The 12,226-nt window shown below is 46.4% G+C and overlaps 1 protein-coding gene across 2 annotated transcripts in view; it reads right to left on the reverse strand.

Annotated features, from left to right (window-relative positions):
• LOC147230042 (cyclin-Y-like) overlaps positions 1 to 11,107 on the reverse strand; it is a 37,593-nt gene extending 26,486 nt beyond the window's left edge. Inside the window, exon 1 of one of the 2 annotated variants that reach the window (XM_086153152.1) lies at positions 10,667 to 11,107. In XM_086153152.1, the coding sequence (XP_086009278.1) occupies positions 10,667 to 10,820 (154 nt within the window). In that variant the 5' untranslated portion in view covers positions 10,821 to 11,107. The remainder of the gene's footprint in view (positions 1 to 10,666) is intronic. The other variant, XM_086153151.1, reaches the window with a different exon arrangement.
• Between the last annotated feature and the right edge of the window lie 1,119 nt (positions 11,108 to 12,226).

Here is a 12,226-nt window from a genome sequence, read left to right on the forward strand (position 1 = left end):
ACGCTAAACTCTTCGATCCGTTCGGTGAGGCCAAAAACATTAATTTTACCACGTGTGTGTGTTTTCTCATGGAGGTTTGGCTCGGTGGATGACAACCCATATATGTCTTCCAATCCCACGTGTCTAGAAACTCTCACCATTTAATAAACACAGCCATAAAACCTTCGCAAAATCGCTAGATTCTTCTCAGGGGCAAACACAATCACGGCTGCGCTCCACTCATTATAATCCCTCCGAAAAGGAAAAAGTTCAGGATAACTAATTGATCGGTGTGTGTGTGTGTGTTTGTGTGTGTGTGTGTGTGTGTGAATGATCAAGGATTCTGCATGTTCCCATTGTGGAAAATTAGGATTTAAATTCCGTTTCTTCTGGTAAAATGGAGCAGACGAGGGCTGAACCTGAAGGCAGAAACTAACAAACAAACGAAAAAAAATAATTAAGAACACAACCTGTTTTTCTCTATTTATCACGATATTTGCTTCGGAGTGGAAATTGCGGGCAGCAATGCAAACAAAAGGAAAGGATAATTGGAAATTTCTTGATGATTTTTCTGAATTATTTTTTGCAATAAAAGGTGCGTCCTTCAGAAAGAGGCTTCGCAAGAGACAGAATCACACGACACCAAACCCTGCATTTACAGAAGAGAAGCCATGGGAATAGAAACAAAGAAAACTCAACGTCAAATAATGAAACAAGGCAGGCTGTCGGATAGCAGTCTAATAATATCGAATAACAAATTATACGAATAACTCTAAAAACACAACGTCAACGATAAAAATCCAACAAAATCGGAAGCAGTCGGTGATACGATCACCGCTTCGAAGATTCATCGAATCTAAAGTCTAAATAATGTGAACTGGTGTCAAATAGAATCCGAAGAGCTTTACCAAAACAGCCACTGATCAAAACGACTCCTTTAAATCCAATTAAATATCACTTCTACCACGAAACACCAAACAGACCAAACAGTTTCCAGACAAATATTATTTCTTGACACGATGCTTTTGTGAGAGATTTAGTAGAGACGCTCTTAACTTTGAGAAAGATAAAGAAATAGACAAAACCTCTGATTGGCAACAAAGGTTTCTCAAGGTTTCTCAAATTGCGGGAGATGAAGCTCAACTCGTTCCATGACATTCCAACCGAGCAGCCATGAAACCAAACATGCGTCCGCCGAAAAACGACCACGCTCGACGGTGAAGGTGGCGAGACCTTTATTTACGTCTTCTCGGCCAGAACGGCGTTGCAGTTCTGAGAATAGACCCAAATAAAGAAAATTGGATAAAACTAATCCGTCCGCCTGAGAATCACGGCGTCTTTCAAGCGTTTTCAACCTTGACGGCTCAAAGCCAACGGCCTCGTCTGAAGTGATAATTAGTGAGAGGAGGGGGAGGACGGACGACTGAATTACCGGCTCATTGCTAGTCGATAAATCAACGGAGGAGCCTCTTCATGAGAAGACCCCCGACCCCCGGGACCCGGGACCCATTGTTTAGCATCAGCCAAGCACAGCTCTTCTTCTCGCCGCTGATTGTATATTGTTTTTCGCTTTATTTTCACCTCTGCCAGAGCCACTGTCTCATCTTTGAGTGTATGTGTGTGTGTGTGTGTGTGTGGGTGGGTGTGTGTGTGTGTCATTACAGCGTTGGGACTTGAGTCCTCTTAAACAGAACAAATGGGGATTTTTGTTTTTTCCTCAGACTGGATAGAAGTTGCAGGCTCAGTCTGTGACATAAAAGTGACATTAAAAAAAGTAATGGTGAAAAAAGCCAAGGTAAGATTAGGACGTGTGAAGGAGAGACGATCACACGTCCACGAAACTATAAATTCAGTGCTTTTTTAAATTTAAATAACAAAAAAATCTAACACAGCGTCACTTAAATGCCTTTTTAAAAAGCTTCAACAAAATACACTTGGTTGTTATTTTGCACAACTTGAACATTTCTTCCAGATTTCTTGTGTTACTAATATTTTCGCTCACCCCGGTCTTCAGATTTAAGGTCGTGCCTCGACCGTCCGGGGGCCATTTTGTTTCACCGTCGCCAGATCGCTCTTCAGGACGATGCATTTCGAGCAAATATAATTACGATGCGATCGTACGACCTCGCGGCGCCTCCTCGGCGCCTCGCCGGAACACATTTCCATGTATTCTGCGTCCCGTTGCCGTGAGACTGAGGAGAGAATAATGGCAGGGACCAAACATGGAGCAGACGCTTCTGATGTGTTAATGAGCCGGTTTTCTTCACACCTTCATTATCAAATGTGTTTAATAACGTATTCCGGACGGTCAAAAGCGAGGCGTGCCGTCCAGCTGAACACGCGTGTTTCGGCTCGGTGGAGGCGAAACGCTACATGCATTGTACGAATGTGAAAATGACATAAAGCCGCCAAATCATAAAGCTGACAAATCTGGTCATGAACCAATCAGAAATCTGTAGAGAGGAAGGAAAAAAAAGCCCTTTGCCGATCAGGGATTTTTCATCCCTCATAAACTGAGTGACAGACAGCTGATCAATATCGCCATGGATCCAGGCAGGATATTTTTAGATCTTTTTTTTACTTTGTCGGATGTTTCATCTGCTAAAAGGAGAAAGGTGACACGGATTCCATTTTAGGCGGAGGTGAGTTCTGTCATTGATTCTGAGGGGAATTTGTTCCATCTCCCCTTCCAATATTAATATTACAAAGAAAAAAAGTTTTAACTTTTTGCACAAGCGTTTGCTTTTGGCATCACAAACCATAAAACACAATAAAGATATTTAATATCTAACGGGTAAAATATCTTGTGATTTTTTTTTCAGATTCTATAATACATATATTAAATGGAAATGATCATTTATAGCTTTAATGTCTGAATTGTAGAAAAAAAATGCTTTTGATTAATTTTAGCGGCATATGGGTTTCACTGGGGCTTTATGATCCTCCTTGTTAAGAACCCGATTCGTCTGCGTGAGAAACCCTGCCAGAGCGGCGCCATCGGTCGGAAACTGTAAGACGTTGGGTTTTTCAGCAGCTGCCCAGATTTGTGGGCGGGCGTGCGGGAAGCGTGCGGGAAGCGTGCGGGAAGCGTGCGGGAAGCGTGCGGGAAGCATGGCAGAGCCCACGCCGTCCCGAACGCCAGTCGCTGAACACATTCAGACAGAGCGGGATTCAAGTTTTTAAAGAAGTGATGCAGTTATAAGATATTTCGCTCGTGGAACGACCAATAATTAAAGAACATCTGACAAGACTTCCTCTAATTTGAAAAAAAAAAAAAAAAAAAAAACGGTGGAGATTTAAAGAATTTATGGAGCGACCGGCGGCAGAAGCTTCAAAGTGAAGGAGACAAGATAATGAGGACGCGGCGAGGAATCAGTTTCAAACTTCTACCGCGTTCCGTCTCCACCAGTGTGGAGACGCAGAGATCAAGGAGACGTTTCTGACAGCAGATTTAACACTAATACTACAAAAGTAGCTTACATTTAAAAATAACACATTTCCAACACGTGCTTCATGTTTCTACTCTTTGGTCACATTGAAAAATAAGCCAAGAAACGATGGCTTGACTTTGGCGGTTACGTATCAAATGGACAAAATCAAATACATTTTAAGACTTATTTCAATTTTGAATAAAACAACTTCTCTGCACTGAAGAAACGGTTGACATGAAAATCAGAATGAAGAAAATAATAACGTATCTAAAAATCACAGGACAAATTTCCAAACATAGGCAGTGAGTTAACTCAAAAGGCAAAACAAATGCCAAATATACTTCAGCATTTCATTGGAACGACAGACAACTTGCATAGATATCATGAGAAAATATGGCAAAAAAATTACAAACAAAACCTATCGGGAAATATTTAGATGTTTGGGATGGTGTTCAATAAACAACCTAAAAACTGGCAACAAATTACCAGCAACAAATTATCCTGAAATAAAAAAGACGCAAAATAAATTGGATTTAAGATAAAATAAGATGAACTTTTGGATCCCCATCGTGGAACCCTTTTATCACAGCAGCGTAACGATTAGAGGAGCAATAAATACAAACATAAATATAAATAGACAATGAGAAGACAATTAAAAGATAGCAAGACATCCACAAATAGACAGCAGAGACCAACAACAACAACAACAACAACAACAACAACAACAGAATTGGGATTAAAAAAACAACAGCAAGGGTGAGAATTGAACAATAATAATAATAATGTCTGAACAAATGTATTTTATTCACTGACGTAGTTTACTTGAAATGCTATCTTAAAACGCAGTAGAATTAAGCCACTGACATTTATGTTGGGTAAATACTTATTGAATTGAAGAGCATATTTGGGTGAATTTGAAGCTCCCGGGCATCCGTGCATGCGAGGGCCTAAATAACAATCACCACACAAAGTTCACCCTCGGACCATTTCAGCCGCAGCCTGTTTCCTTCCCCCCCGTCACACTACTGCACTTCACCGTCCGAAGCATCAGCTGATGGCGCCGCCTCGCAGAAACAACAGGCATATTAAGAGCGGAAACACAGCGGGCTTTGTCATGGAGGGACGATCATATGACGGCTCCGTCGCCGGCCATCTTCCACGGCGAGGAGACGGCGGCCGCTTCTCCGTGGACAGAATTCCTCTCCACCATAGACAGACGTTCTGTGTCTCTGTCGGGAAAACTATTTGACCTCCGGAGTAGATGCTCGAAAAGGCCGGAAAGGAGAAAGAGTGTGTTTTGGACAAACGTCGGCCCGTCATCTCGCTCTCATCCATCGTCGCATCGGCTTCACCGCTCCGGGAGCCGGTGGCTTTTTTTGAGGTAGAAACAAAACTGGTTGGCGCTTCTTGCAGTGACGTCATCCTACAGATGAACCCCGTAACTTTCTGTCTTTTCTCTTTTTTTTGGGGGGAGTCAGACCGTGACCGCCTTCTCCAAAAAAGTCCCGGTTCGGCTCTTTTGGGTCTCCGTTCTAAATTTAACTGCACTGAGGGGGAAAGCAACCGAAGACCCAAACTCAACCGCACGTAACAGGCCGGGGGGGAAATTATATAGCGGCAGTTTTCATCCATATCTTGCTGAAAGACAAAAAAAGGATCTAAAAGTCATTTCCAATAGTTGGACTGAATAAATGAATGGCTGTCCTCAGATAACTGACGGAGATTTAGACAGAATTAATGGTACGACTGCCTGTAAACTACAACCGGTCGACGTGTCGGAACAGTCAAAAAACAAAACCAAAAAAAAAAAATCAAGGCACAGGGTTTTATGGGTTCTAAACAGAAGCAAAATGGTATCTCCTCCTCAAGCCTGAGTGTTTCTTCAAACTTTTCTGGAGGGAAAAATTCTCCCAGACTTGTTGGATCCGTCTTGGTTTTCAACCATGAACGCCGTGTCTGGTCTCGGTGCAGGATCGCCGGGCCGCTGCATCTGCATCTGCATCTGCATCTGCACAACCCCTGGCTTTTAGGTTCATTTTAACACAACGTGAGCGGCCGGCTGGTCTCTCCAAACACACCACGACTCTGCTGGAAAGTAAATGCGGTTCTTTTGACAAAAGATGAGAAACGCAGCTTCGGTCGATGAGCGGAGGCCGTAAACGGATCGGACGAAGTCTACGTCAATATGGATCTCGCCGCTCCATCACGAATGACTTCTTTCTTATAAATAACCTTCTGAATGATTCTCGTAGCCGTGGCTAACACATAATGAACCACGAGTCACTGCAAAATTCAACGGCTTCAAAAAATCAGCTGCGAGTTTTTGAATAACCCCATTCAAGATCAGACGGACAAAACGGCTTCTGACAGTTTAGCTTAGCTTTGGGCTAAAACCGGATGCTTTATTTGAGATAAAGCCGCTCTGTGCAGAATCCGAATGTGCTAGAAACGCAGCGGTAGCGCGTGGCCGCGGCCAACGGTCGGCGCGACCGACTTTTAAAGGCGGTGATTCGAGCCTATAGGACCAGACAGAGATTGCGTCTTTGAAAGCGGCACGTCACACATGAAATGGAGGCATTCATTCTTTGAGATGATCGGCCCCCGGAGACTTCTCCTATCTGCTCCGACAGACGCCCAGCTGCCCCTCCGGGCTTCTCTTTGATGGGCCAAAACGCTTCTTTCTGATGCTGCAGATTGTAATGAAGGCCGCTAATCTCATTCATACCGTCTGTGAACTCGTAACAGAGCCAAGGTATTAGACACGCTCCGGGTTCATTTACACCACGGAGAAAGGCAGACGGCCTCTCAGCACGGGGCGTCTTCATCCCCCTCCTGGAAAACAGAGGCTCCTCGTCCGTCTCTTCCATCTCCTTCAAACCGCTTTGTTTCCTTGCCGGTAACCACCGAATATGTCACAACGGTCACACAATATGTTTTTCTTTTTTTTGTTTGCCGAGCGTCCAATGGTGCGAGCCCCCGCGCCCCCGCTGCAACGCCACCATCTGGGGATTTGAATGCGACGCCGTGACTTGGAAACACGCGGGGGACGTCACATCGCCGTCGTCGGAAGGGTGATTTTTCAAAGCGTTGAAAGAATCCAAAGCGGCTGTGTTTGTCTGTTTTGGTGGGTGAAGCGTCGCTCGCTTTCATTTTTATCTTTTCCCCTTGCAGAGAAACAGGTGGAATATTTTGGGAGATGAAAATCAAGGGTTACAGAGGTTCCAGCTGAACCCGTGAACTTCAGGCAGAAATTTGCACCTGCTAACTTGTGTTTTCACGGGTGCTGGTTGGAGGTGAGCTGACAGATGCCGGCAACTACCGATGGAGTTGCAACACCGAGTTACTAATGCCGGTCGGAATATGGTCGCGCCATCGTTTTTGGCAGGTTTTGCGATTTGACGACCAATGGTGAAGAGAAAGATGACAAACAATGATGGTGTACATGCACGGCGTCCAGGAGGCAAAAATCAAATGTGTACGGTGCAATCGGGCTGAGTTCAAAACTGAATTGGCTCAAAATTGGCGCCTCTTCCTCCCCGGGAGACGGAAAAACAACACAAGATGAACTCGGACGTGTGCGTGCGTCCAAGGAACGAACACCTACATTGCAAATACAAGAAGAAGAAAATGATACGATATATATATTCATTTATTCATTTATTCCCGAAAGCACTTTCCCTGCACCCAAGGACCCTACTCCGCCTGTCGCTGGGCGAGAGGCAGGATAGGTTCATCCCGGCCGCTGCACCCGCAGACACACACAATCATCCATTCTCATTCGCACGTCCCGGTAATTTCGGGTATCCGATGAACCTGCGGCATGTTTTGTGTTTGGGACCGCGGGAGAGCGGAGAACCCGGAGGACGCCCAGCCAGACACGGGGAGAACGTGTGAACTCCACACGGAAAGGCCTCCGGTGGAATGGAAACATCGAGCGCTACGCCGTGGCGAACGCAACCATAGGGTTTGAAACGACGGGGACTAAATGAAAGCATTACAATCATGTTTTCTGTGCGAGTGGCCTCTTCTGCTCTGGAAGACACAAACAGGAGTTTGTGAATCGGCCCGACCTGCCGCTCACTGCGATGAACCAACTCTGTTGATTCGGGAGATTACATTGAGATAATAGCAACTCAGGAGTGCCTCCGGGCCGGTGCGATGCGTGACGAAAAACACAACAATTATCACCGTGTTCCGATGCCGGTAGCATGTTCTCCCCGTGTCTGTGAGGGTTTCCTCCCACAGTCCAAAAACACGCCGTCGGCCGATCGATGACCCTAAATTTGACCCAGAAATGTGGATGAAGGAGATTGCAGGCTTCTTGATGTCGTGGCAACCGGACTTTCTTCACTTGAAGACGTTCCAGCCCTCCTCCCGCAGGCTTCTTCACTTCTACTGACCTGTGCGGAGTTTCAGTTTAACCGCCAGGGTTTTGGGTGTTTTTTGGGCAGGTTACCCACAGATCATAAGAAGCCTCTGGGACGAGGGCCGAAACGTCTTCAGGTGGAGAAATTCAAGTGCGGTTGCCACGACAAGAAGATTTGGACAAGATTGAAGACCTCCACGGACAAATGCATCCACATGCGGCCCTGCGACCGATGGAGAGGCTCCGGCCCCGAACGCAGGACAAGCGGTACAGAGAGTGAATGGATGAATAGTCAGATGACCGTGTTTCAATCAATACACTCCATTATCTGCTTCGGTCTGCAAAGTAACCAACTGACGTTCTCCAAACCGCACCTACAAATATGGTACGATCTACTTTAATTTCAACATAACAAAAGAGAGAATTCGGCAAAAAACGGCGAAAGTATCTTCCGCCGTTGTCAATTCATACATCGACCATATATACCATCGACCGATCGATCGATCAATATACTGCCGAGCCCTGTGCGGTTTCATAAGCGATGTTAAAACCCACAGCAAAGGCCCAGTGCTATCAAACCTTCAGATCCTTTCAGTTTCCACCCTGGGAATAAAAGTCTGCCTGGTTTTCTGACCAAAGAAAGTCTGCATGTAAAGTCTGGATCTCTGCTGATAAGAAGCCACCATTCAAAGGACGCTGCGTGTGAAGGGCTCCGTTCTGATCTATATGTGTGTGTGTGTTCCATAGTTTCAGTTTCTTTTATGCACACAATGAAAACAAAGAGCGACACAAAGCAGTTTGCGTGTGCGTGAGCGTGAGCGTGTGCGTGAGCGTGTGCGTGAGCGTGAGCGTGAGCGTGTCTGCACCTCCATGTCTCCGTGCAGGATGGGAACCCGCAGGACTCCCTCGTGCTCCTGCTTTCACAACATCCCTGCCTAAAGCTCGGAAAAGGCAGCGTACTTTCCCTGTAGGTTTGCATCATCTGTGCTCCCGTGACGGCGCCGAAGGTGCGAGTTGGGCCTCACGTGCACGATTCCTTTCATGAGACCGCATGGGAGTTCTGCTGTCGGAGGTGCACGGATTTCCTGATTCTTTATTCTCTCTTGTCTCGATGTGAAAGCACGAGCACAAACAATTTAGCCATTTTCCTCCATTTTAAAAGGGTTCAACTTCCCTGGAAGCATAAAAAAGAACAATTCACGGACCGATTTGCCGTTTTACCCTCAAACCAACTCCGGAACGAAGGCGTGAACGCCGTGTTCGGCTTTCTAGGACGCAAACAGTCACCGGCGGGATGGGATTAGCAAAGGGTGAAAATCCGGTGCCTGGGTGGCTGATGTGGGCCGTCTCATCGCGAAGAAACAACAGAGTGTAGCCGGCAGACCAAAATATCATGCCAACGTCCAGATCTCCGATTCTGCGCGGCGCGATATTTATATCTCCATTGACGACGCCGTCTGAGATAGAATTTTAGCGTCGGTCGGATTTCCATGTCACTCAGACGGTTCGTCCGATTTCTTTCTTTCTTTTCTTTTTGATGATGATGATAAAAGACGCCGAGCAGCTACAGAGATGGAGCCGTTCGCTCCGGTGCATCTTCTGAACGCTGCTCAAATGTCAATAAAAGCTTAACATAATTACATCAAGGCGGGCAAATTGACCCATTTTACATAATCCAGCATGAATATTGATCATTTTGGTGGATTTGATTTCCTTATCTTGACTCGGTATATGAAGGATATCAGAAACAGTGCATCCCCCACAAAAAGACGTCTCTTCCAAAGTATCTCGAAGGTCCACAAGGAAGTCACCGGAAGGTCAACTGCGGGTCACCAAAGAATGAACAAATGCACTCGCTTTCCAGCTGCGGCGGTCATTTCACTTATTTGTTCATAAATCAGTTTGCGTTGGCGTTCAGCAGAGACCGGACGGGACCACGCTCATCGCTATCAGTTATTATTCATGAAATGACAACTGTGCGCACGGGTATTTTACACCGACTTTATCCAATCGGTTTGTTTGGCGTGTCGGCGGGGCCGTCCACATCTAGATATTTGCTTGACCGTGGCAAATCTATATCGCATAACGACTGCAGCCGTGGGATTTGAGGCACGAGCGGAACTGTTTCTGAAGTTATTAAGCTGACAGATAATTATAACGCCGCGTCCGAGCCGCATCTTTCCGCCGCGGTTTGAACAATAAGCCGGCCTCGGTTGCAAGCCGTCGATAGCGACGTCGCCTCCGGTAGGGGGACATCGGAGAGCGGCTAAAATCCGATTTTATCAAATCATTTCAAAACGACACGGTCGAGTTCTAGAGTCACGATGGCGCTTAAAACAGGATGTGTTGGGTTGTTTTCAATGTTCAGCTGTATCTTTGGCCTTTAGGAAACACGTGTTCATGTGCCACATCTACTTCTCAGCAGCGTTCCCGATGGTTTAACCTCATCCATGTTGCAGCTCCGAGGCCTCACCAGAACTGAAGCACCCTCCCGACCCCCGACCTTGTTTTCCTGACACTCCGATCCATGCAATACTTATATATTATATTCCTACGTCCTCCAGGACGCCTTACTTCTTCAGGATGATCATTTGCTACCCTCCTCTCCTACCGCTTATTTCTATAACAAGACACACAGCATGTCTGTTATTTGTTGTTTACACTCAATTGTATATTGTACAATTCTTTATTTGCATATCATTTCGACGATTTCTATTTTCTACCCTGTCATTTTGCAGTGACAATCGACAAGTGACCATCTTATCTTATCTGATCTAATCCTATTCTGGATCACTCCAGCTGCAGATGCATGAGTCCTTGTCACGTTGCGTGACTCTAACCGGGGTAAAAATCCGTGTCAATGCGGGAGTAAATAGAAGTTGTGTTTTACCGTCGACGTTCTCCCGGTCGCTGATGTGTTGCAGGTTGCATCCCGTCTCCTCCCGGCTCAGCTCTGACTCCTGTTGGTAGGATTCCAGCCGGGAGTGGGTGTTCCTGCTCAGCTTGGGGCTGGAAGGCACGCAGCAGGAGGTGGTGCTCCCCATGGTGCCCCGCCGGAGCCGCGGCCGGAGCCGGAGCCGGAGCCGGAGCCGCGGCCGCGGCCGGGGCCGGGGCCGGAGCCGGAGCCGGAGCCGGAGCCGGAGCCGGAGCCGGAGCCGGAGCCGGAGCCGGAGCCGGGGCCGGCCGCTCGCCGCTCGCTTTCACCGCGGAATGCCGGCGAGCGGAGGGAGGTCGCATCCGCGGCGGCGGCGCCCCGTCGAGCTCCCGTCGGTCGTCCGAGTCACTTCCAGCGGCTGGCGCTCCGAGCCGACTCCGCTACCCGAGGCATCCCGGAGGGGGGGACGCATCCCCGGAGGAGAGGGGGCGGAGGAGGCGGAGGAGGAGGCGGGGAGAGGAAGGGCGCTAAGCGGCGTCGAGGCGAGGGAGCCGGCAGGGAGGGCTGACGATCCCGGGAAACGGTTCCGGTTCACGGGGGTGGGACGGGACCAATGAGGGAGGGATGGCGGCCGGGCGATCGGATGGAAGATAAATATAGAAGTCGCCTTTGCGGACATTTTGCAAATTGACGTCACGTTGGATTTTTAAATGATGAACTTTATTGACACTTGTCCGTTGGCGTTACCTCTTCTTTAGAAGAGACAAATGGAAATCAGTAATTGGAAAAAAAAATAAAGAATACTATCTTTTTAATAAAAAAAACAAAACAAAACTAGGAATCCTTTTTATTAAGATGTAGGAAAATACTCAGCACATTCAATTTGATTCAAAAAAACTCATAGTGGTGATACATATATATATATGTCAGTATTTATGTAGCTTCAATTCATTTTTCTGCATTTATTCTATATATTTGGATAATGATGGGCCTGAAATATTGATGAATCATATCATATCACATGGGAGGGAAATGTTGATGTCAAATGTGTGTGTGTGTGTGTGTGTGTGTGTGTGTGTGTGTGTGTGTGTGTGTGTGTGTGTGTGTGTGTGTGTGTGTTGCCTCATGAAGCTTGTTGTGCCCTCTGATTGCTGGGCTGGCATTGGTTAACCTTCCAATGACGTCACCTCCGTCGCTGGCAAACCCTGAGCTCGATGTCTGAAAAAAAATCAGCGAAAAACAATATGAAGCCTTAGGTTGTGGGGGCAGACACTTTATTTAGATTTAAAAAAAAGATTTAATGTAAAATGTCCAAGAAAAAAAAAATCAAAATATGTGGTATTGTTGTAAAAAAGGTCAAACGTTGTTCAAAATGAGCAAATGACAGCAAGATTAATTTTTCATTTGTTATGTTTGTGGTTGAATTGCTGTGGCTAAAAACATTGTCCAACGTCCACTCTGCCCGTGGTTTGTCAAACAACATCATTATAAATGTTTCACAGAATTAGTCATTATCACTTTCATCACTAAGAATTCAATTTTCTGCGCAGTCAGTTTCTAATATGTTCAAATATG

Source organism: Fistularia commersonii, chromosome 10, assembly GCF_037954325.1.
Source record: "Fistularia commersonii isolate RoL2024-O1a breed Wild chromosome 10, RoL_Fcom_v1.0, whole genome shotgun sequence".
Lineage (NCBI taxonomy): Eukaryota > Metazoa > Chordata > Actinopteri > Syngnathiformes > Fistulariidae > Fistularia > Fistularia commersonii.